At 35.7% G+C, this 26,028-nt stretch overlaps 1 protein-coding gene across 3 annotated transcripts in view; it reads right to left on the bottom strand.

The window, feature by feature from the left end:
• PSMD14 (proteasome 26S subunit, non-ATPase 14) overlaps window positions 1–26,028 on the bottom strand; it is a 102,781-nt gene that overhangs the window by 38,210 nt on the left and 38,543 nt on the right. For all 3 annotated transcript variants that reach the window (XM_025471066.3, XM_035696878.2, XM_025471067.3), the window contains exons 4-7: window positions 5,603–5,674; window positions 5,260–5,379; window positions 1,544–1,614; window positions 413–563 (exon numbers count right to left, since the gene is read on the bottom strand). In XM_025471066.3, coding sequence (XP_025326851.1) covers window positions 413–563; window positions 1,544–1,614; window positions 5,260–5,379; window positions 5,603–5,674 — 414 coding nt within the window. The remainder of the gene's footprint in view (window positions 1–412; window positions 564–1,543; window positions 1,615–5,259; window positions 5,380–5,602; window positions 5,675–26,028) is intronic.

Here is a 26,028-nt window from a genome sequence, read left to right as displayed (position 1 = left end):
CTGCACAATGTTGCAAAACAGTGTCTTTAACTAGATATATAAAATGTTGTGCCAATCCCACATTTTAAAATAAAGGAAGGTAGAACAATGTTAATTAAAATATTAATAAAATATGTACACAGGCTTTTTAACATTCTTAAATCTATGAAATAAAAAGAAATTTAAAAATAAACATTTATGATTAGACAATAGCTGATTACAGTAGAAACAAATCTCTAAGTAGTTATATTGCTAATAATACCAAGACACATTTTTTTACTTGTACAGGTTTTTTGTTTGTTTTTTTTAAGTATACAGACAGGGATTTTTTTGTGTGTGTAAGAATCCTGCTTTAAACAAAAGAAATTTTAATTTAATGTATCTATAAACAGAATGTGGCAGTAGATGCTAATAAAGATATAATCTACTCTACCTTTCCTTTTACACTCTGAATGGGATCCACAACCACTGCCACAGCTCTCTCCGACAAGGCTTCAAAGCTCTGCTGAGTGTTGATATCCACACCAGAAAGCCAACAACCAAAACCAGGGTGACTGTGATACCAACCAACAACCATCTCAGGCCTGAAACAAAGAGGGCATTCAGCGGTTCAGAACAGAACAAGTAATACACATTTATGATATGAAAAGAAACAACACACTAACAGGATATAAATTAAGAAGAAACGAAAAACACACAGGTGTGAAAAAGCACCATTAGAAACACTGAAATCATACACCATATTATCCAGAAAACATGGAAATGAATAAGCATGACAAAGAAGTGCTATCATTAAGAGATGCACATTAGCAGTGGTAGATAAGGCTTTCAGTTTTTCACCTTGTTACCACACTTTCTCTGAGCCAGTTTTTACCCTTTCAGCATTCAAGTAAATATCTACTCTTTAACTCCTTAGCTCTGGGAGTTGGATTTTCCAGGAAGAGTACATTTTTAACAATGGACACCAGGATCCACTGTTGTGAAAGGATTAAATATCAATTAAACCAGCAGTAGAACTAGGAACTCAGTCAAAAACCAATTTGCACTGTTCTGCTCAGCTGCTGAGCCTTTTGCTAACATTAATTTTGAAGTTTCTTCCACAGTAAAAGAATTTGAGCAAGAGAATGACAACTATTGAGATTTAATCTGGGAGGGGTGGGGGGAGAACTTGAAGAACATTTGAATTCTACTTTCTCTCTTTTTAAAAATCATATGCCTAATATAATTAAATATTCAGAATCTTATTCAGTTCCAATACATGGAACATACAAGCTCTTTCGATTATAAGTGACTACACAGGAACTCCATATGCTAAACAGGGAAGCTACAGCCCAAGTTTACTATGTGATGGTTGAGAATTTTAACATGAGGCAGTTTTCTCATTGGCAAATTTCTCTGATTCTAGAAAAAAGAGATACTAGATAGGTGGTTACACAGCACTGAGAGTGATACTTTTACATTAACTACATGGCTTTTTTTTTTCTAGGTATGATATTCGTAAATATACAGATTTTGAAATACAGCTATGAAAATATTCCCATTATTCCTTTATATGATTACTTACCTTCCTGTCTGCTTCAACATATCTAACATTTTGGCTTGGAACACTGGATCAACTGCCTCCACACTAACACCCTAGTTTAGATAGAAACACAATTAGCTTTTAGAACTATGAAAAAAGACCCACAAACATTTATTACATCCTAAATAAACAGAAAGTTACCCCCAAACCCCCTATGCATATTATTCTGGGATACCAAAATAATTTTATAGGTTTGGGTACCCATAATTGATTTCTACTTATATCATTCAATTATAGCCATACTTTAATAAAACTAAGACTGCTAAGTATCAAACTGCTATTAGCTAATAAGTTAAGACAGTTTTTGGGATCCTTTAAGAGTTTATGGCTATGGCTACATACATGCACATTCACACACATACACACCACCACCACTACTACTACCAGAAATACCAAATAATTGAACCAAGTATTTTTGGTTAGACCTACCTTGGTAAGCATACTTTCAAATGCCATTACTGATACCTGATAAGCACTATGTCTCTCTTCCATCCCATCCGAAATTTTATAACTATTCAGCTATTATAATAATCAACAACCCGAAATCTTTTTTTTCCCCCTTGGTAATATAAATACTTTGAAGAAGGAAAATAATTTGTGAGTTTCCCAGAGTAGTTTTTGTTTGTTTCATGGGTGGGTAGGTTGGGAGGGGAATAAGTTCTAACTAAAAGGACTATTCTTGATTTTGGTTCTGGCCATGATCTCAGGGTTGTAAGATTGAGCCCCACATTGCACTTCACACTGGGCATGGAGCTCATTAAGATTCTCTCTCCCAGGCAGCCCGGGTGGCTCAGCAGTTTAGCACCGCCTTCAGCCCAGGGCGTGATCCTGGAGACCTGGGATTGAGTCCCAGGTCAGGCTCCCTGCATGGAGTCTGCTTCTCCCTCTGCTTGTGTCTCTGCCTCTCTCTCTGCATCTCTCTGTATCTCTCATGAATAAATAAAATCTTAAAAAAAAAAAAAAGAAAAGAAAAGAAAAAGAAAAAAGATTCTCTCTCTCCCACTTCCTGTGCTCCTCCTCCAATTCCCCATTGGCGACACTCTATAACCAACTGTTTTAAATGTTGCATTATCTTGCTAGTTCAACCAAAAATTTTTAGACCATGGAAGAATTAAAGGCATTCATGTCACCTCTCCAGTGATAGATCACTGCCATTATAACTCTTACAAGGCTTTCTTCTAATACTAGGAATTTAATTCCAAAAAGCCTGTTAACGTAAGCACTTTCTTCCCACCAAAACAAACAATATTTTGAATTCTAACTGAGAAAGCATCCTCAAGAACAGGGGTATACAATCTGTTGCCGATAAGGTTTTTTAAAAATATTTTTAAAGGGTATTTAAAAAAAAATAACAAAAAACACAAGAATATGAGACAAACATATGTCTTTATAGATAGTTTGCTACCTTTTGGGCCAGAAGAAAATCTTTCTAATCTACTACATGGAATGAACATGAAGATCAAGATCTTCTTCTGTCAAACAAGCATTTACAAGGAAATAATGATACTAAAGCTTAAGAACTCTTTTTTATAATTGATAAGGACCACATGTAACAGAAAATACTAGTTAATTTTATGTTTTTCTTATTCTGACATGAAAAGGAAAATATAAGTAAAAATAGTCTATGATATAAATCTAAATCTTTAGTTAATACATGGCATATTTCCCTATATTCAGATGTACAAAATAAATACAGTGGATACCAGGTGGACAAAAATCAGCAGATCTAAATTAGTTTACCTCAACAAATTAGTCCAATTGAAGAAAAATTTGAGTATTTTTCTATGCATTATTTACAAACACACTGCAATCTGTAGTAACTATTTAAAATGTTGGAGGCTCGGGATCCCTGGGTGGAGCAGCGGTTTAGCGCCTGCCTTTGGCCCAAGGCGCGATCCTGGAGACCCGGGATCGAATCCCACATCGGGCTCTCGGTGCATGGAGCCTGCTTCTCCTTCTGCCCCTCTCTCTCTGTGTGTGTGTGACTATCATAAACAAATAAAAAAAAAATTAAAAAAAATAAAATAAAATAAAATAAAATGTTGGAGGCTCTCTTTCTCTAAAATAAATAATAAAAACTAAATAAATCATTTTTTTTAATGGGGTGCCTGGGTGGCTCAGTTGGTTAAGCATCTGACTTGTGATTTCAGTGCAAGTCATGATTTCCTGGGTCCTGGGATCAAGCCCCAAGTCAGGCTCCACACTTAGCAAGGGAGTCTGCCTGAGATTCTCTTTTCCTCTCCTTCTGCCCCTCCCTCAACTTGCATGCTCTCACTCGTGCACTCTCTCTCTTTTAAATAAATAATAATAAATAAATCTTTAAAATGCTTGGGCATCTGGGTGGCTAAGTCAGTTAAGTGACTGACTCTTGATTTTGGCTCAGGTCATGGTCTCAGGGTTATAAGATAGAGCCCCACGTTGGGCTCCGCCAAGCACGGAGTCTGTTTAGGATTCTCTCCCTCTCCCTTTGCACTCTACCCCTCAGCTCACTTGCATGCTCTCACTTTGTAAATAAATAAATAATAAGAAAAATAAACACATAACTTCTTTTTCTCTATTATCTACTTTATTGAGGTATACTTAACAGTTACGAGCCTCAAAGCAAATAGCTTTATGACAACAATTTCTTTAACCCAGTTATTTTAAAAGGTTCAATAAGAGAAATGTTGATTAGAGAAAAAACATCCATCTGAAAAATATACATGTTCTATATTTCTAGACAAACAGATGAGAAGGATATGTGTGTAGTTTTTTTGTAAGAAAGTCAGAATGGTGGTTGTCTTTTGGCCATTTTCTTTAGCTCTAAATGCATACCTTTTTACACAAGTCCAATGCCATTAAACAAAATAGCATAACGAAACAAAAACCTTCCGGAAAGAATAATGCATTCTAAATAGGTAAAGTGGATGACTTCCAAAATTTATATGTAATATACTTCCATTATAAAGAAATTACCATACTTGGACAAAAAGAACTGAAGTTTGCCATAGTTTTTTTTTTTTTTTTTTAAACTTAACATTTTGAATATAGAAAGCTTAAGAGTCATTTAAGCCATCTTAAGCGTAAGAGTCATTTATAACCACAAAGGGGGGGGGCATATTTCAAATCAAAAGAAACAGAATGTGAGGACTAGATAATTTATGTAAATTAAAAGTCTCATTAACAGAGTCTCGGGATGCCTGGGTGGCTGAGTGGTCAGGCATCTGCTTTTGGCTCATGAACCCCAGGCATGATCCTGGGGTCCCGGGATCGAGACCCACAAAGGGCTTCCTGCATGAAGCCTGCTTCTCTCTCTGCGTGTATCTCTGCTTCTCTCTCTGTTTCTCATGAATAAATAGATAAAATCTTTAAAAAAAGAGAGTCTCTAAAATCTTCTGAACTGAGTGTTCAAATTAATAACCTAGTATTTTAGGGTAACTTATAAATCCAGTATGTTACCCTAGTTAAAGCTCAAAGTATGAGTTAAGGGACTTAATGCTAGCATCATTCAGTCTGTTGGACCTATAGGGAATTCATGATGCATTTAAAAGATAAATGATTTAATTCAATACAGGGTAGAAATTTCTATCATTAATCTTATGATGGATTTTTCCTATCAGGATGAGAAAATGTAATGTGATGAAAGTTATTTTGCATAGGGAAAGGAAAGAGAAAAGAAACACATTTACTTACAGCAGGCAACCATAAAAAGTACTCACTGTTCCTGACTGTGGCATAGCAAACACATCAATCACTCTGACGGTGTAATCATCAACAAATTCTCCAAGCATCAGACCCATAACTTCCATTGGAACTCCAGCCCGACCATGCTTTAACATCTGCAAAGAGGAAGATGGGTGGATATAAAGCTTTAAGATCGTTGGTCCTTTTTTCTTTATCTTAAAGGACCTAAGTTTGTTTCAGTGAAAATAAAACACTTATTTTACAGATGCACCAAAAACAATGGCTTAAGTTTGAGGGTTAACAAAACAAATATTCTCATGGAAAAGAGAGTGAAAGCAAAAGAGCTCTCTAAAGCAAGTGACTCTATTCAATACTTACTTTTAATAGTGCAAGGGAAGAAATATAGACTTGTTCTGCTGTGTCCACTGCAGGAGCATCTGTAGGTGGCCCCTAGAAATAAGCACATCAATTATTATAAACACACAGTTTATGAGTTTAAAATTAAAGTTATATGTTAATAAATTTGATTGTTTTTAAGAGTTTTGAAAAAAACCCATCAAGTATCCTTTTATTCTCAAGTATCCTTTTATTCAGGTACAACACAAATAATCAAAACAACTTTGTAAACACCAAACCTGTGGAAAACAAATCAAACTTAGTTCTCAGGCAAGTGTCCAATGGATATAAAGCTTAAATCTTTCAACAATGCTAATCTACCTTTGCTATAAAACAACTAAAATGCACCAATTAGCCATGTTTCTTACTGCAATCTGAGACGGATCTTCAGCTACAGACTGCATGTACATTAGGGCTCTGGGATCTCTGCAGATACATAGACATAGTTGGGGGGAGGGGTAGAAGTTCTAATCCCATGGTGAAAAAGCTGTGAACAACACACTATGCACTTCACCCTGATGAAGTTGTTCCTCTCCCCAATACAACAAATTTAATGGGAGTGCACCAGGTGTGAACAAACTGGCTGAGACTGGTGTGGCTAACATGAAAATATTTTCAAATTCTGACTACCACCTTTATTTGTTTAAAGTTTTTATTTATTTATTCATGAACGACACAGAGACTTAGGCAGAGGGAGAAGCAGGCTCCCCGCAGAGAGCCTGATGTGGGACTCCATCCCCAGGCCCGATCCCCAGGCCCAGGATCACACCCTGAGTGTGAAGGCAGACGCTCAACCACTGACCCACCCATCCCTCTGACTACTACCTTTAAAACAAATGGTACTATTTATCCTACTATAGGTTAAGGAAAGACACTATGTTTTCCCTAAGGACTATGTCTTCTTCATCAAAGATAAGCCTCTTTTAACTATAATATTCAGAGGCATGAGGTAATTTACAGAGAGTCCTTACTCTCAAGATGACTATTATACATGTAATTCTGCACACAGAAAGCATTCTTGTTTTTCAATACTGGGTAGTCTGGGAAATTACAATGAGATGTGTCCTATAATTGCCAGGTTCTGTTTTGTTCAAAGTTCCCTTTCCTTGACAATAACTCTATTACAAATTACAAAAAAAATGTTATTACAAATCATATTTTATCTTGCTTTTATGGATTTACTTATTAAAATTAAACAATTGCTTTACTCATTACATTTCAGACTTATAGGTCTGTGTATTTTGTGCTTCTTGTCAGTTATATGCTGAATTCCGTGATTTTAAAATTTTTATTTTTTGCTTAAAAATTCATAATATTTGCTGGAAGTATTAAATATAATAAGTTCTACAAGAAGTTTTCTCTAAATACAAGAATCACATATGAAAATTACCTTTTTTCTCTCTCTTTTTTTTTAAGATTTTATTTATTTGACAGAGAGCACAAGCAGGGGAAGCAGTAGGGAGAGGGAGAGGGAGAGGGAGAGGGAGAAGCAGGGTCCCCATGGGGAAGGGAACCCAATGCAGAGCTTGATGTAGGACTCAATCCCAGAGGCCTGGGATCATGACCTGAGCCAAAGGGGACACTTTAACCGACTGAGCCACCCAGGTACCCCCACCCCCCAGTTACTTTTTTTCTTAGAAAAATTATATTTTGTTATTTTCTTTCTTTAATACAAGCCTTCTTAACTTGCCAGAAAATACTAAAAAAAAAAGGAACAGGGAAATAAATCATCACACCACCAGCAAATGTATTAATGACAAAGTCCAGAAACTATGCTTGCCATCAGTTAAAGAAACAGTCTGTTTTGTTCAACATTATATATAACCAGTACCTAGCAAAGTGCCTGGCACATGCAAGAACTTCCTAAGTATTGGCTTAAAAAAAAAAAAAAAAAAGAATAAACTGAGGTATTACAAGCCAATGGAACAGAAATGAAACATACCCATCAGTTACACTGTGAGAGAGAACAAGCCTTATGTAAGTCGACATAAAGATCATTACCTCCTCTTTCACTATTTTCTTCTGGTTCAGAAACACAGGAATAGAAAACCATGCAGCTGTTTCTCTACTGGATGGGTGCTGTTTTTTGAGAGAGCAGCCAGTGGTATTTCCTGTTGCTTCTCTCCATTACTATTCTGTTTCTTGATCTAATCAGACTAAATTTTCTCAGGAAAAATAAACTTGGCAAGAAGTAGAAAAAGAGTTTGTAGTGGTGAACTACACTTTAAAAAAAAAAAAGATTTTATTTATTTATTCGTGAGAGACACAGGCAGAGGGAGAAGGAGGCTCCATACAGGGAGCCCAAAGTGGGACACAATCCCGGGTCTCCAGGATCACGCTCTGGGCTGAAGGCGGCGCTAAACTGCTGAGCCACCCAGGCTGCCCATGAACTACATTTTTTAAAAGTAATCTCTACACTTAATATGGGGTTCAAACTCATAACCTTGAGACCAACAGTAGAGATCAAGGGGCATCTGGGTGGCTCAGTTGGTTAAGTGCCTGCCTTTGGCTCAGGTCATAATTTCAGGATCCTGGGAACAGAGCCCCATATCAGGCTCCCTGCTCAGTGGGGAGCATGCTTCTCCCATTAAGAGTCACATGCTCTTCTGACTGAGCCAGCCCAGTGCCCCTGAACTGCATTCTCAGAAGAAATAAAAACAAAAAGAGTAACTCATGTAAAATACTGTCTATGGGACAGATGGTAAGGACCTCTCGTAACCGTGAATATTTGAGATTATCATTTTTCTACACACTCACTTGTCCAGAATAGCATATAACCAGGCAAAGAAGAAAACTCCATTAAGACCCTGGAAACTAAGCTAAGAGATTTGTATACAAACCTGTATGGCTGTAGATCAAAGATGACCCAAGTTAAGAAAAATGTGGGGCTATGGACAAAATACCTATATGGTCTTGGCAAATGCTCCTGAGGTATAGCACCCTGATGATTCAAAGAAAGGAAAGACATCTAAAAATAAGACTCATAAACAAAATTTTAGAAACCTATTTGGCATCAGTACTATATAAGCTTTCCTAACCTTGAAACAAAAAGTTCAAGGACAGACCAAGATGAAAAGATGAAAAATAATGAAATAAAATCACACAAGAGGGAACAAGGGCAAAAATAACATTATGACAAATTCATTTTTAAAAAGATTTTACTTATTTACTGGGCACAGCAGGGAGGGTGGAGGGAGAGGGAGAGAACAAGTAGGCAGAGCGGCAGGCAGAGGGAGAGGAGGAAGCAGGTTCCCCACAGAGCAGAAAGCCCAATGTGGGGCTCAATCCCGGGACCCTGGTAAGATGACTTGAGCCAAAATCAGACACTTAACTGACTTAGCCACCCAGGTGCCCCTGACAAGTTTAATTCACTGATACAGAACTAAAGATGTCTCAAGACGTAGAGTAAAAAGTTAGAGATGAAAACAACTAAAAATATAATGATACTAGAGGACAAAGGAGCTATAAGCTAAGAAACAGTGTTTCTAAGGACAAAATAATAGAAAGAATCAATCAGTAAGTAAAGATAAACCTGAAGAAAACTTTCCTGAATGAAAAAAAAAAAAAACATTTTTTTCAACTTTTGGATCACTAAATGTCAGACAATAATATTGAATAAAGTATTATACCTTGAAAAATCTTGGGCAAAATTTTTTAAGAGAGGGTAGAAGAGGCAAATGGAGAGGGAGAGAGAGAATCTTAAGTGGGCTCCATGCTCAGCATAGAGCCCAACACAGGACATCATCTCACACCCCTGAGCCATCATCTCACACCCCTGAGCCAAAATCAAGAGTTGGAAGCTTAACTGACTGAGCCACCCAGTCACACTGGGTAAATCTTAATTACATGAATAAAGCAAAATTCCTAAAAACATGAACAAAAAAACTAACCTGATGAAAAAATGCAACCCAGGCTGACTTTGGATTTCTTTCCCACATTAAATGGCAGAAAACAATGAAAGAGTTTCCAAGTTTTAAGAGAGAAAACCTGTGAGTAGAAATTTTTATACTCAATTAAAAAAATGTCAGAAGGCCCACACAAGAACTCAGAAAATATGATTCCATGTATCCTCCTTCAAAGGACTTCTTAAATAAATCGTCCAGTTGTGCCTCTACAAATAAAAATTAAAGCCTGAAAAATGGAAAAGCCCTTATATTTTAAAAATTCTGTTAAGATTACTGAAAGCAGGGATCCCTGGGTGGCACAGCGGTTTGGCGCCTGCCTGCCTTTGGCCCAGGGCGCGATCCTGGAGACCCAGGATCAAATCCCACATCGGGCTCCCAGTGCATGGAGCCTGCTTCTCCCTCTGCCTATGTCTCTGCCTCTCTCTCTCTCTCTGTGACTATCATAAATAAATAAAAAAAAAAATTAAGATTACTGAAAGCGGTTAGAAACAGAGATAGATCTAAATAATAAAAACAAACAAGGTTCAGGGCACCTGGATGGCTCAGTCATTCAAGCATCTGTCTTCAGCTCAGGTCATGATTTCAGGGTCCTGGGATTGAGCCTTGCATGGAGCTCCCTGCTCAGCTGGGAGTCTGCTTCTCCCTCTTCCTCTGCCCCTTTCCCTGCTTATGCTCTCTTACTCGTGCTCTCTTTCTTTCAAATAAATAAATGAAATCTTAAACAGATTTCAAAACCATAGATACTGTCCAAACAACTATACATGGCAGTGAAAAGAAATGAAGTATTCCCTATTTTACATACAGAAGGGGGGAAAAAAAAAACTCTCTTTAAGTGCTGATTTTGACTACTACAGAAATATGGATTAAAAAGTCTTCTGAACAGGGACACCTGGGTGGCTTAGCAGCTGGGCATTTGCCTTCGGCTCAGGGCATGATCCTGGAGTCCCAAGATCGAGTCCCACATCGGGCTCCCTGCATGGAGCCTGCTTCGCTCTCTGCCTATGTCTCTGCCTCTCTTGCTCTGTGTCTCTGATGATAGATAGATAGATAGATAGATAGATAGATAGATAGATAGAATAGATAAATAAATAAAATCTTTTTTAAAAACAAGATTTGTGAGAAACACTGTGAGAGGCAGAGATGTAGGCAGAAGGAGAAGCAGGCTCCATGCAGGGAGCCTGATGTGGGGCTCGATCCCGGGACTCCATGATCACGCCCTGAGCCAAAGGCAGATGCTCAATCGCTGAGCCACCCAGCTACCCCAATAAATAAAATCTTTTAAAAAAAAGTCTTCTGAACAATTTAAAAATAACCACAATAAACAATAAAACTGAATGTACATCTTACAAAATCACTGGAGGAAGAAAAGCAAACACAACACTAACAAAAACAACAACAAACACAAACTAGGAGGGAACCAAGAAGGGAGTAAAACAAAAACAGCAAATATAAGGTTAGATCAAATATACTGGTAATGGAAAAACATAAATGAATTAGTGTCCCTTCTTAGGGACACTTGGGTGGCTCAGCAGTTGAGCATCTGCCTTCAGCTCAGGGCGTGATCCTGGAGTTCTGGGATCGGGTCCCACATCAGCCTTCCTTCATGGAGCCTGCTTCTCCCTCTGCTTAAGTCTCTGCCTCTCTCTCCCTCTCTCTCTCTGTGTGTCTCTCATGAATAAATAAAGAAAATCTTTAAAAATAAGTAAATAAAGTCCCTTGTTAAAAGCCTCTAATAGATTTAAAATGGAAATTCATGTATATGCTGTTTATAAATAAAAATAAAAACAAAGTAAAAGGATTAGCGAGATTTGTCAGTGACATACCTATAATCTTTTTTTTGTAAACAGCCATAATGGCTACTATGTTTTACTCACCTTGCCTTTGTCCAGTTATATATTACAGTAATAGATTTCCCAGTATTAAATCACCTTTCTATTCCTGGGATAAACTGTTGACATAATTTACTTTTTTGTTGTTGTTAGCGTTTTTGTTTCCCTGTTTACAAGTGAGACTGGTCTGGTATTTTCTTTTTTCTGTTAAATTTGTCGGCTTTTGATATTATGCTGGATTTATAATTGTGAAATTTTACTCTTTATCATTTTCTGTGTTCTAGTAATATTAATACAGTAAACCTTGAACAACACGGTGTTTAAGGGACTGACTCCTGACACAGTCAAAAATCCAAATATAACTTGACTCCCCCCAAACTTAATAGCCCACTCTTGACCAGAAGCCTTACTGATAACATAAATGAACAATGAACAATTTTGTAACTTATATGGATTATATATTGTATTCTTATAATAAAGTAAGATAAACTATTAAGAAAATCATGAGAAAATACATTTACAGTACTGCACTGTATTTATTGAGAAAAATCTATATATCAGTAGATCCGTGTAGTTCAAACCCATGTTGATCAATGATATACACTAAATCAACTACATCTTATAAATTTGGGAGACTTCACTATTAAATACTTGGCTCTAGGGCACCTGGGTGACTCAGTGGTTAAGCACTGGCCTTTGCTCAAGTCATGATCCTGGGGTCCTGGAACTGAGTCCCGCATCAGGCTCCCTGCATGGAGCCTGCTTCTCCCTCTGCCTCTCACTCTGTGTCTCTCAGGAATAAATAAATAAAATCTTCTAAAAAATAAAAATAAATAAATACTTAGCTCTAAAGCTGATTTTGGACCTGATCATTATAAACTTTTTCAGTGGTATTAATGAATTCAGATTATCTATGTCTTGACACTATTATATTGTTCCAGAAAGTCTTATTTCATTAGATTACAAAGTTATCACCAACGAATTGAACATATTCTATTTTAATTTTTAATTGTTAACTGTTTAATACTAAAAACATTTAAAACTAAATTTGTTTCTCCATATCATATCACCATTCACATAGATTCATGATTTACATTACAAAATCAAATTATAATAAAACTTGGCTAAAAATATTGGTGAAACTTCCTAATTCATTCTAAGAGGCAGTAATACACTGATGCCAAAGCAATACAGACACTACAAGAGAACTGTAGACCAATATCTCTTACAAACACCGGTGCAAAAATCCTCTACAAAATACTAGCACACAAAACTCAGCAGCATACAGAAAGGATTATTTTACATATGACCAAGTGGGATTTACTACTGCAATGCAAAGACAGTTCAGTATACAAAAACTGACCAATGTAATATACCCCATCAAAAGAATGAAGGGAAAAAAACTCAGATGATTGTTTCAACTGATGAAGAAAAAGCATCTAACAAAATTCAACACAGTTTCATAATAAAAACACTGAACCAACTAGGAATATAAGGAAACCACCTCAACACAGTAAAAGCCATATCTGAGGCCAGCTGGGTGGCTCCGTTGATACACATATCAATCAAACACTTGATTTCAGCTCAGGTCATGAATTTAGGTTCATGAGATCAAACCCCCAAGTCAGGTTCCATGCTCAGCAGGAAATACTTGAGATTCTCTCTCTCCCCCTCTGTCTCTCCCAACTCGTGTTCTCTCTGCCCCCCAAAATAAAGAAATCTTTAAAAAGAGTACGTACAATAAACAAAAGCCATATCTGAAAGCCCACGGTGAACATAATACTCAATGGCAAAAGACAAAAAGCACGTCCTCTAAAATCAGGAACATGGCAAGTATGCCTGTTTTTTCACTTCTATTCAACACAGTTCTGGAAGTTCTAGCCAAAGCAACTAGGCAAGAAAAGAAGTAAAATGCACCAAAACTGAAAAGGAAGAAATAAAATTGTTTGCAGACAATATGCTCTTACATGTAGAAAACTCTAAAGATTACACAGGAACTATTAGAACTAATAAATAAATTTAGCAGAATGGCAGGCTACAAAACCAATACAAAAATCAGTTACATTTCTATCATGAACAATGAACAATCTGAAAAATTACAAAAGCAAGGCACCTGGCTAATTCATTCAGTATAGCATGGGACTCCTGATCTCAGGGTCATGAGTTCAAGCCCCACTTGGGTGTGGAGTCTACTTTTTAAAAAGAGAGAGAGAGAGAGAGAGAGAGAGAGAGAAAGAAATTACAAAAGCAATTCCATTTAAAATAACATTAAACAGAATAAAATACTTAGAAATTAACTAAACCAAGGAGGTGAAAGAGTTGCACAGAGAAAACTATAAGAAATTAAAGAACATAAATAACATGAAATGGGAAACACATCTCATGTTCATGGATCACAAAACTTAGTATTAAAACATCAAGACTACCTAAAGTGATCTATAGATTCAATATAATCTCTATCAAAATTCCAATGATACTTTTGCAGAAACAGACCCCCCCCTTTTTTAAAGATTTTAGTTATTTATTCATGAGAGATAAGAGATAGAGATAGAGATAGAAAGATAGAGATAGATAGAGAGAGAGAGGCGCAGACACACAGGCAGAGGGAGAAGCAGGCTCCATGCAAGGAGCCCAATGTGGGACTCGATCCTGGGTCTCCAGGATCACGCCCTGGGCCAAAGGCAGCGCTAAACCGCTGAGTCACCCAGGATGGCCAGAAAACCCATTCTTAAATTCAGAATCTCAAGGGACCCTAAAATAGCCAAGATAATCTTGAAAAAACTAAACTAAACCAGAGGACTCAAAGTTCCTGAATTCAAAATTTACTACAAAGCTATAGTAATCAAAACAGTGTGGTATTGGCACAAAGACCAAAGAATAGACATATAGACCAAAGAAGAGCAGAGAGAGCCCAGAAACAAACCCTTGCATATATAGTCAAAAATTTTTAACAAGGGTGCCAAGACAATTCAATGGGAAAAGACAATCTTTTCAACAAATGGTGTTAGAAAACTGGATATCCAAATACTAAAATAAATGAAGCTGAAACCTTACCTATTACCTTAAAAAAATTAACTCAAAATGGACCAAGGACCTAAACATAAGACCTAAACAATAAAAGAAAACAAAGGACAAAAGCTTCATAACGTTGATTTGGCAATGATTTCTTGGACACCAAAGGCACAGGTAACAAAAGAAAAAGTAGACACATTAGACTTCATGAAAATTTTAAAAATTTGTGCATGAAAATATACTATGGACAAGAAAAACAAAAACAAAAGATACTATCGACAGTGTAAAAAGGCTAAAAAAAAAAAAACCCACAGAACGGGAGAAAGTATTTGCAAATTATATATTTGACAAGGGATTAATATCCAGAATATATAGAAAGCTAAAACTCAACAACAAAAAAAACATAATTCAAAAATGGGCAAAGAACTTGGACACTTACCCAAAAAAGATATATGAATGGTCTATAAGCATATGAACAGATGCTCAACATCACTAATCATAAGCGAAATGCAAATCAAAACTACAATGAGATACCTTATTATGCCCATTAGGATGGCTACTATCAAAACAAAACAAAACAAAACAAAAAACAAACTAGAAACAACATGGATGCAGAGAAATTGGAACCCTTGTGCACTACTGACAGGAATGTAAAATGGTAAAGCCACTGTGGAAAACAGTTATGGCAGTTCTTCAAGTAATTAAAAATAGAATACTGTAAGATCCAGCAATTCTTATTTATTTATTTGTTTGTTTATTTATTCATTGCAATTCTACTTTTAGGTTTGTTTATTGCAATTCTACTTTTAGGTATACACCCAAAAGAATTGAAAACAGGCCTTCAATGAAATATTTTGTACTAATGTTCACAGCAACATTACGTACAATAGCTAAAATGTGGAAACAACCCAAGTATACGTCAAGAGATTAAAAGATAAGGGATCCCTGGGTGGCGCAGCGGTTTGGCGCCTGCCTTTGGCCCGGGGCTTGATCCTAGAGACCCGGGATCGAATCCCACATCGGGCTCCCTGCGTGGAGCCTGCTTCTCCCTCTGCCTGTGTCTCTGCCTCTCTGTCTCTCTCTTTGTGACTATCATGAATAAATAAAAAAAATCTTTAAAAAAAAATAAATAAAATAAAAGATAAGCAAAATGTGGTATATACATACAATGAAATATTATTCAGCCTTATAAAGTAGGGAAATTCTGCAATATACTACAACATGAATGAACTAAAATATTATGCTAAGTGAAATACGCCAATCAGAAAGACAATACTGTATGATTCCACTTATGATGAGTAACTTAGAATAGTCAAAATCAAAAAGAAAAGTATAATAGTGATTGTCAGAAACTCGAGGGAGAAGAGTGTGGAGAGTTATTGCTTATATATATGTGAATATCTATTTTTATATATATGAATATTTATACATATGAATATCTATATGATGTGGGTGAGAAAACATTCTAATTTGCACATATAATAATATGAAACTGACAACATAATCTAAAATTTCTGAATATTAAGAAAATTAGAAAAAGAAACCTGAAAAAAATAGTTGCCCCATTTATAACAAAAAGTCATTATATAAATTAACAAAATACTAAAACTGTAATGGAAACATGGGCAAAGAATATAAAGCAAGTAATTACATAAATACATGATGAAATAAATATGAAAATGTTCACCCTCACTATTTGACCTTCTTTAATTAAGAAATGCCAATTAACACATTAAGACGTTGTTGTTGTTTTCTATCGCATGAGCTTTACAATGCCTAATTCTGGAGAGGGTATTATAAAAGAAACACTCTGAACACTGGTATAATCTATCAGAAAAGCAACTGAGCAATATCAAGAGTCTTACAACTGACAAACTTTTTGACCCTACTTTTGCACTCCTAGAAATTATTTAAGTAAATAAGCAGAGATGTTTGCATGAACCAGAATGTTCATGATGCTTCTTTTAATAATGCAAATAAATCAAGGAATAAAATAACAACCAATAATTAAACAATACAGTTGAATGTTCCTTTCTCTGCAAGACAAATACCATATGATTTCACTCATATGTGGAATTTAAGAAACAAATGAACAGAGAAAAAAAGAGAGACACAAAAAAAGTCTCTTAAACAGAACTGGTAGTTGCCAGAGAGGAGGTGGCCTGCGGGATGGGTGAAGGGGATTAAGAGTACCCTTACTTTGATGACCACTGAAAATGTAAAGAATTGTTGAATCATTATATTGTACACCTGAAACTAATATGATACTGTATGCCATTGTACTTGAATAAAAAAATTTTTTAAAGTGGGGCTCCTGGGTGGTGCAGGCAGTTAAATGGCTGCCTTTAGCTGAGGTCATGATCTCAGGGTCCTGGGATCAAGCCCTGCATCAGGCTCCCTGCTCAGTGGGAAGTCTCTTCTCCCTCTGATCCTCCTATCCACTGTGCTCTCTCTCCATCTCAAAAAAATAAATAAAATCTTTAAAAAAAATTTTTTTTAAGTTCCTTATGCTGAGATCTCTAGATACTTCAGGTGCTAGATGGCAAATCCTAAGCAAAGATACTGAGGTATAGCTCTATTTCAAATAACTTAAGAAAAAAATACATGAGTCAGAGGATTCAAGAAAGGGAAATGTATAAAGTAGGAGTGGTTGTCAGGGTAATGAGGTAGTAATGAGAATCCCAGGATTGTGAGGCCCTATCCAGTAAAGCAGACATGATGGTTTTTATTCCTCACCCACTGAAAGTTTCAAACTCCCTTTAACTAGACCTGTCTTCACATCTCATATATGCAATCCTATGAATTTAATGAAAAACAAAGGATTTCATATATAGTAACTGATACAGTTTTAAATTAAACTTAAGGTAACCATTGTTAGGCTATATTTACATTCTACTAAAATGGACATGTAGTGATCACAAAACAACAAATCGTACATATCCCCATTTGTACAATGAAAAAATCTAAATAAATGCAAAGAAGTTGAATTATTTCAATCATTTTTCAATTTTTTTGAGAACTTACTATGTTTAAGAAACTAAGCTAAATGCTGGGTGAACTAAAGTGAAAAACTATACAAATGATTAAATCAAATGAAAACCTAGACCCAAATATTTTTGAATTTTTATACTTGGCTATTATTAATACCATAAAAACTAAGTAATGGAGAAAGTAGTTTTCTTTCTGGTGCTCAATCAAACAGCATAGTTCTAAAGTTATCAGCTTATATACTGTGTGAACTATTCAAATTCTCTGCTGGCCTTGTAACAATTCTACTACCACCATAATAAACAAGCACAGAAACTCATTTTCTTTGGAGATTGAACATGATGTAACTTAAATTTCAAAGTCCTTTAAAAACAACTATTAGAGGCCACCTGGGTGGGTGGCTCACTAGTTGATCGTGTGTCTTTGGCTCACATCATGATCCTAAAGTCCTGGAATGCAGCCCCATGATGATGTCAGTGATGTCGATGTCCTCAACGTTGGGTTCCCTGCTCAGCGAGGAGTCTGCTTCTCCTTCCCTGCTACCCCTCCCCTCATCCCCGACTCATGCTCTTACTCTCTCTTTCAAATAAGTGAATAAAATCTTAAAAAAAAAAATTAGAAAACTGAAAGCCCTGCCATAACTAATGTGGTATTAAGTAAAAGAAAAACTAAAATAAAAAACTAAAGAAAACTAGCCTGTATTTCATACAATGCCACAATAAAATAGAAACACACATATCACTGATAATAGATAATTAAGAAAAATCTACAGCACGCCTAGTTGGCTCAGTTGGTAGAATATGTGACTCTTGATCTTGGGGTTGTAAGTTTGAGCCCCACACTGGGGGTAGGGTAGTTTACTTTGAAAAACAAAACTAAATGTTCTACTACTCTACAGTCTATTGTTAAAAAATTTTAATGTTATAATTTAAAAATTGGAATATGATTTAAATTATATTTTGCTGTAAAAAGCATGTAACTAAAATACTTGCATATAACCCTCTTATAAGTAAGAGACTGAAATACAGTAATCACATTTGCTATAACTCCTCAATATTCAATTCCTACAGGCAACTTTAAAATCACTTACATAAGTCTTCAAAAATAAGTTTATTTTAAAAGAGGAGAAAAACACCTTTAGACTAAGAGTATAAAATCAGCTACCTAATAGAACTATAGGGTAAACAGGTAAGCCACAGGCACAAGCAAGCAGTGTTAACTAGCCTTTATACATACCATGAAAATATACCTAACCATTGTTATAATACCTATTATGAACTCCATGAAGGTACTGAACTTACCTCTGTACAATGAGTTTTGATATGCCACGTTTAGTAAAAACAGAAATTAACATCCAGATCATAAATTTTAAGTGTGGTTAACTTAAATGAGACATGGTTCCTCCCCACACCCCACCCTCATTTAGAAGGTTAAAATCTGATCCAGCATAAAAAGCTGTGACTTTTACTTGGGCAGCCCTTGTTGACTAAGTGTTAAAAAAAAAGGCACTTGCCATTATAACAGGATAAAACTAACGCCTCAAAGTGTTACCTACTCAGGCCTTTTAACAAATTTGTTAACACTATTAGTTATATTACTCCACCTTTCTCTTAGTGTGAACTGGTATCAATTATTTAGCCAATTTTATTATGTTATTAAAATACCTGCTGATTAAACATGAACCAAAGTGTCACTTAAAAGAAATATAAAATAAATAGTATCGCTGAACTGCAACAATCTAAAACTATCTAAAAATATAAAGTTATCTTGGGAAACAACGTAAAACATTTCAAAATTTGTTAAGAGGTTGTTCTAGGATTAAAATATTACACAGGCTTTATTTTTATAATGGCTGTTCAAAGGTATATATTTGGTCCTGCATCACAGAATTATTTTTAAAGGTCTGTTAAAATATGTATTTTTCAACAAAGAGAAAATAAATTTTATTAACAAATGAAGGTGACTATATTTTTGAAAGACAAAATAAAACCTAAATATATACTGAATAGTTGACAGCAAATAATTTTTAATTGATGGTATCCAATATAACCCAAATTTGACAAATTGTCAAAATCTTTTAAATTTCATCTACTACTTGAAAAAGTAGATGAAACTACTACCTTCAGCTTCTGCAATTAAAATACTCTGAAAAAAACCAACTGAACACAAAATAGGCAAACTCAAACATATACAAATAACTACCATGGTATTGTTTATCTCCTATCCAGCAAGGTAAGAAACAACCTTTTAATACTTTAATTTTGTGAGTATTAAACAACTAGTGTGAAAAACAAGCTGCATGTAAACTATTTCTACTGCCTGAGCTTCAATGACTAGCTGAGGCAACCTGTTATAGGAGGTGTTAATTGGCAATAGGAGTACAAGTCAGAAGCATGTTCCCCATCGTCCTAACCCAGCAAGGCTAGGTCATTAAAGTGGAAATGAATTCTTTCATGTCGACTTAACCCCTTCAATGCATGATTTCAGCTGTTTTCTCTCAATTAATTTAAAAAACTTGTTACTTTTTAGAGTTAAAAAAAAAAAATGTTCCCAAAAAAAAGTCCTTTGGCTGACAGTTCCAATGACTATATTATTCAGAAGAGAAGAATAGAGCAAGTTAATTGCAATGTAATATTGCAACTCTCCTTTCTAGAAACTAGTTTTGTTTGTTTGTTTTAACACTGTAAAGAAGATATAGAATATAGTGTTTAGAAAAAGCTTGGAACCATTTAGTCATATAGGGTTTTGATTTACATTTCTATTTAAGGAACCAACTGTCCTATAATGGTAACTTAATCATTTTAACCTTGAGATAAGGTAATATTAATTTTTTTATTCCCAAAATGTCCATAGAAGAATCCTCAATTTAAAAATGTTTTGAAATATATATGAGTTAAACACCTTTCTAATTATGTTTTATTATTCTGATAAGGTACATAGTCACAGCATATCCTAATGACTGGTTGCCAAAAAGCCTAAATTCCTTTTATGGCATGATCTCAGAGGTTTCCAGATGGCACATTAATTCTTAGGGGAAAAAAAAAAATACAAAAAGAAGGAAAGAAAAATAAGAATGAAAATGTCAAAATAATGATGCACTGCTTTCAAAATGCCATATTTATAAATACTAATATTCTTATATAATTTTAAGCATTACAGGTATTTTAAATAAAATTCAATTACATAAAAAATTCAATTACATAATATTCTAAATATTACAATTAAAAAATTAAGATATTTATGCTCTATCTTTCATCTCTGAGTAACCCTGAAAATATTCCCTTTATCAAAAATATTATCAGAGTAGGAACTAAATATTAGAAAATGTATACTACCCAACAGTATATATCTTGTAATAAACCAATAAAAAATTACCAACATGACAATACAGATATAACTTCATTCACTGTTGTAATAAGCTGGGCTCTTGAGTAACAGTAACTAATAATATGCTTATTAGAAACTTGGTCAGGAAGATCTTAGATAACAATGGGCAATATAATGGTTAAAGGATATCAAAAAAACAGAAATTATATTACACCCAATTCTATATTCCTTTCTCTTCCTCGTCCACTCTTCTCCCAAGTCTTCTAATTATTTGACAAACTCAGTTCTTGCTTCTAAGACAAGAGACTCTCTTTCCCTAGGCCTTCTGACATCCTCCAATACAGCAAACCTAAGTAGCTGCCTTGGAACCAGTATTTTGAGAATACAAAAACTTCAGTGGGAGAAAAAGCAGTGGAATAAGGCTACATAATAGTAAGGGGGGGAAATCCCTGGGTGGCTCAGCAGTTTAGCACCTGCCTTTGGCCCAAGGCGTGATCCTGTAGTCCCGGGATTGACTCCCACATCGGGCTCCCTACATGGAGCCTGCTTCTCCCTCTGCCTATGTCTCTGCCCCTCTGTGTCTCTCATGAATAAATAAATAAAATCTTAAAAAAAAAAAAAAAACAAGTAATGGGGAAGGTAAGATGACATTTATAAAATCACCTGATTATAAAGACAACTGATCAAAGTAACAAACAATCTGGAAGCCTAATGCCCAATGTGACATTTCTTTAAGACACTCATTTTGAAATAATTTTTATCTATTTAAAAGTATGTGTGTATGATATATGCTGTAAGCACCAATCACTTTAGACATGTATGAAATCTGTCTCACTGGAATAGGGATCTATTGTCTTCCACTCTAGGTGACTGTCACTCTCCCCACAGCAATGAGGAAGGAACAAATACAATGCCTGACTACCTCTGTTATGCAGAAGAATCTTCACAGATCAGTTACCCAAACTTCGGAAACCAGAACGTAACTACAAATGCTTAGGAGTGGCTAAAAACATGCTGTATTTTATAACTAGAAATTAATTCCCAGAATCAAGCAGAACCTTCAATGTTCAACAACAGACCATTAAGTTTTATCCAAACTTCTTCCACAACTGGCATTACAACTAGCTTTAACTTTAAAGTTCTTATAATTATGGATGCACCTTTCTTCTTTTATAAAGTCCAACTAGTACTATTGACTTATGAATTTAAATTACAAAACATGCAAAATGTAAGTCAGCCACAAACTGGTTATTTTGGAAAGCATTCGTAATTCATTAGACCACCTTCTGAATTATATACTACATAATGCCTTGTATGAAATGTTACACACACACACATACACAGAATGTATGCTTTTATTTATTCACTCAACAACCACAAAGCCCACTTGCTAGCTAAACAAAGGCAGACAGGGGATCCCTGGGTGGCGCAGCGGTTTGGCGCCTGCCTTTGGCCCAGGGAGCGATCCTGGAGACTCGGGATCGAGTCCCGCGTCGGGCTCCCAGTGCATGGAGCCTGCTTCTCCCTCTGCCTGTGTCTCTGCCTCTCTCTCTCTCTCTCTCTCACTGTGTGCCTATCATAAATAAATAAAATTTAAAAAAATTTTTTAAAAAGGGGGGCAGACAGGCCTTTGCCCTTAAAGGTTTATAAACTAGAAGGTAAGCAAGAAAGAGAAAAAAATATAAATGCAACACAGTGCAAAAATAGATGTATAAGGGGCACAATGCATAAGGGGCACAGAAGTCAGAGTAATCTATTTGATAAACTCTTTCCATAGGCTAAGAATTGCAGAATTTTTCAATATGCATAATTTTTCCCAAGCAAAAAAAAGGTAGGGGGGAGTGTTGGGAAAAGGTAGTCCAAGAAAAAAATAGTATGACACATTTAAAGGCAAAGAGACATGAAACAGTCCTTCACATTACTGTTCCAAACTTTTTAAACAATAAAATGAGCTAAAGCATGGGTTCTTTTTTTTTTATTTTTTATTAATTTATTTTTTAATTTATTTTTTAAAAGATTCATGAGAGACACAGAGAGGGAAACAGAGACAGGCAGAGGGAGAAGCAGGCTCCTCACAGGGAGCCAGATGTGGGAACTGATCCCCGGACTGGGATCATGCACTGAGCCAAAGGCAGACGCTCAACTGCTGAGCCACCCAGGCATCCCTAAAGCATGGGTTCTTAAAATTAAATATAAGTTAATACTGCTTCAGTTTCAATGGGTGTTTTTCTGAGAATATGACTTTTTCAATGACTATCTTTTTCTTATCTATGCATGCTTTAAAAACACATAACAGTTGTAAGACAATAAAGGGAGAAGATGTGTTTTTTTCCATACGGGCACCTGAGTGGCTCAGTTGGTTCAGTGTCCGTCAGACTCTTGATTTTGGCTCAAGTCAGATCTCAGGGTGGAGAGATCGAGCCCTGTGTAGGTCTCTACTCTGGGTTGCTTAAGATTGTCTCTCCCTCTGCCTCTGACCCTCCACCCACACCCACCACTTGCATGTGTGCTCTCTCTCTCTAAAATAAACCGAAAACAAAATGTTATCTTATAGTAATAAGCAGTGGCTCTTTGGTTTATAGATTTTGTACAAATATTATACCTGAGGCCAAGGACTATTTCTCTTTAACATACAGTTCTTAGAATAAAATATTGTTTTAACAAACAATATTATAAAAAGCTGATTATCTGACATCCAGGCAATGGATACCACTGGAAAAGACACAGAGTTCAAGGCTAGGATTAATTGGATCACTAATCAAAGGAGCCGAAGAAAATGTGGATGCTACTGTGATCAGCTGTTATAGCCACTAAACAGCCATAAAAACCAGGCCCTAGAGGTGTTAACACAGAATACTAGTAACCTTGCGGTCTGGGTGTATCTTACTTTATATGTTTCAAATATGTTACATTTGCATCTTGCTTTGCGTTTTTCAAATATGTTATTTGTATCACCTAATGAAAGGAGAAAGATCAAGGAACAATATATGAAAGAATCCTACACAGGAGAGGGAATCCAAAAAGATGGGTAAATGTAGACATGGTTAGGAGGAAATACAAAAAGACAGAGAATCCCCCAGAGGGCTTAAAAAATTCTGAGGCCGGGGCCCACCCTGAGAGATTCAGATTTAAATTGCTCTGAGGGAGGCTCAGGAATCTTTTTTATTTTTAAACACTGCAAGTGATTCTAATGTACAGCCAAAGTAGAGAACAACTGATATAAACTTAGAAACCAAAGAATTTCATTATTTTGAGTTTAATGAAATTATTGGGACAAATTTGCCTGGCTAACTAGCTAAGAATTTGAGAGATCTAGAGCCAATTGACAAAAAAAGTCACATTCAACATTACAACAAGGTTTCATTATAATCTCCATTCAATGAAATGCAGAGGTATTAAGAAGTACGAAGGAGAGATTAATCAGGTTTGAAAGTATCATCTGTGGTAATTATCGCTCTCCACCAAATATTTCTGGTCCTTCTCTTCAGCACATATTAGGAGTGTATCTCCTTGACCTCTTCAAGTTAGATGTGAACATATGACTTGCTTTAGCCAATGAAATAGAAATAGAGGTGACCTGTCAATTCCAGTCAAAGCTTTTTAAGAATCAGAGTTCAATGATAACATTCTGTCAGCTTGAGTCCCAGAGAAAGGATGACACACAGAATGGTACCCAGCTGATTCATGACAGACATGTAACAGGAGTGAAAAAGAAAGCTCTGTAGTTTGAAGTCACTGAGATTTAGGGGTTGTTCTTGAAGGATAACCCAGCCTTCCTGACTGACACACCAAAGAAGACTTCCAGAGGAAGATTATTTAAGCGGTCTGGAAGCAAAGCTAAGAAGTACAATTCAGGGGCACCTGGCTAGCTCAGTTAGAAGAGTATGGGACTCCTGATCCTAGGGTTGTGAGTTTCAGCCCTACATTGGTTACAGAGAGTACTTAAAAAATAAATAAACTTTAAAAAAAAGTACATTTCATTAGACAAACAATGGAGGCAAAGGTCATTTGACTCTAGAGAATACCTTACATAAAGTCATGAATGAACAAGCAGAATGACATGGGGCACTTGAGGAATTAGTATAATATGGCTAATTAGGTTATGAGAAGATTGGAGCAAGGGATAAAGCTGGAAAAAGACAACTCAAGAAGGACTAAAGATCCAGATAAGAGATCAACTCAAAAATGGGTCAAAGAAGCCACTCCACAAAACAGTTCACATACCAGTCCTCAATCTTCTGTCTACTCTGTTACACCTAAGTCAGAAGAACTATTTTCACCAGTAACAATGGCATACTACCAAGCATATCATTTTAGAAAGCGCCAGTTGATTCTGACCCACTTTTAGGAGAGATGGCTCTCCCCCTTTCCTATCCCTTGAAGAATCATTACACAATGGTTTGAGGACTGCAATTTTTATCCTATCCTGAAGATGACTGAGACCTTATGAAGGATGTTCAAACAAATGAATAAAACAATTAGCTCCGCATTTTAAAAAGGACTCACATTTCTGGTGGCAGCAAAATTTACTCAGGGATACTGTGACAAGAAGGGTACAGATAGATTATGTAAAGGGCTGAATTAAGCAAAGGCAATAACAGAAGAAATGCATTCAAGAGACTTGGAAAACGGACCCCATAGTACAATTCTTGAGGACTAACTATGTATAGGCAATGGAGTAGTACACTGTGACTGCATGTTTTTCCTGAGGAAGCTGGGTAAAATACCAATGCCATTAATGAAGACATAAAATACATTCAAGCCACATCCAAAATCTTCAGAATCTGTTTTTTACCCCCAGAATTTTACTGCTTACCACCATAGCTAGCTGTCTGATGGTAACTATAAATGTTACTAGGGCATGAACTCCATCTATATCTCGTTTTAACTAATTTTGTTTTTCCTCTTATTACAAATGATCTAAGATCTCCTTTCCTTCCTATTTACCGTAAGCAAGACCTGACATTACAAAGTTCAAATTTAATCTCATGCAACTTTAAGAATATAATATCTATTTCATCTACAAATAGTGGTTTAGGCCTGCTGAATTTAAGACTATGATAGAAATCATTTATTGACTCAAAATTAAACATAGTAACATCCATTCTTAGAACTAGTACTCTTCCTTCTCAATATAAACTACTAAAGTTTGTATCCCTAAGCAGAGTTGATGAATAAAGTAATACGTAATACTCAGTTAAATTTGAATTTCAAATAAATGAATATTTTTAATATGTACATTCCATGCAATATCTGGGACACACTAATATTTTTTAAATGCTCATTGTTCATGGGGAATTCAAATTTAACTGGACATCTCATGGTTTTATTTGCTAAATATGGCAAC

The sequence above is a fragment of the Canis lupus genome, chromosome 36 (assembly GCF_003254725.2).
Source record: "Canis lupus dingo isolate Sandy chromosome 36, ASM325472v2, whole genome shotgun sequence".
In the NCBI taxonomy this organism is placed as follows: domain Eukaryota; kingdom Metazoa; phylum Chordata; class Mammalia; order Carnivora; family Canidae; genus Canis; species Canis lupus.
This window is presented reverse-complemented; position numbering and strand designations above follow the sequence as displayed.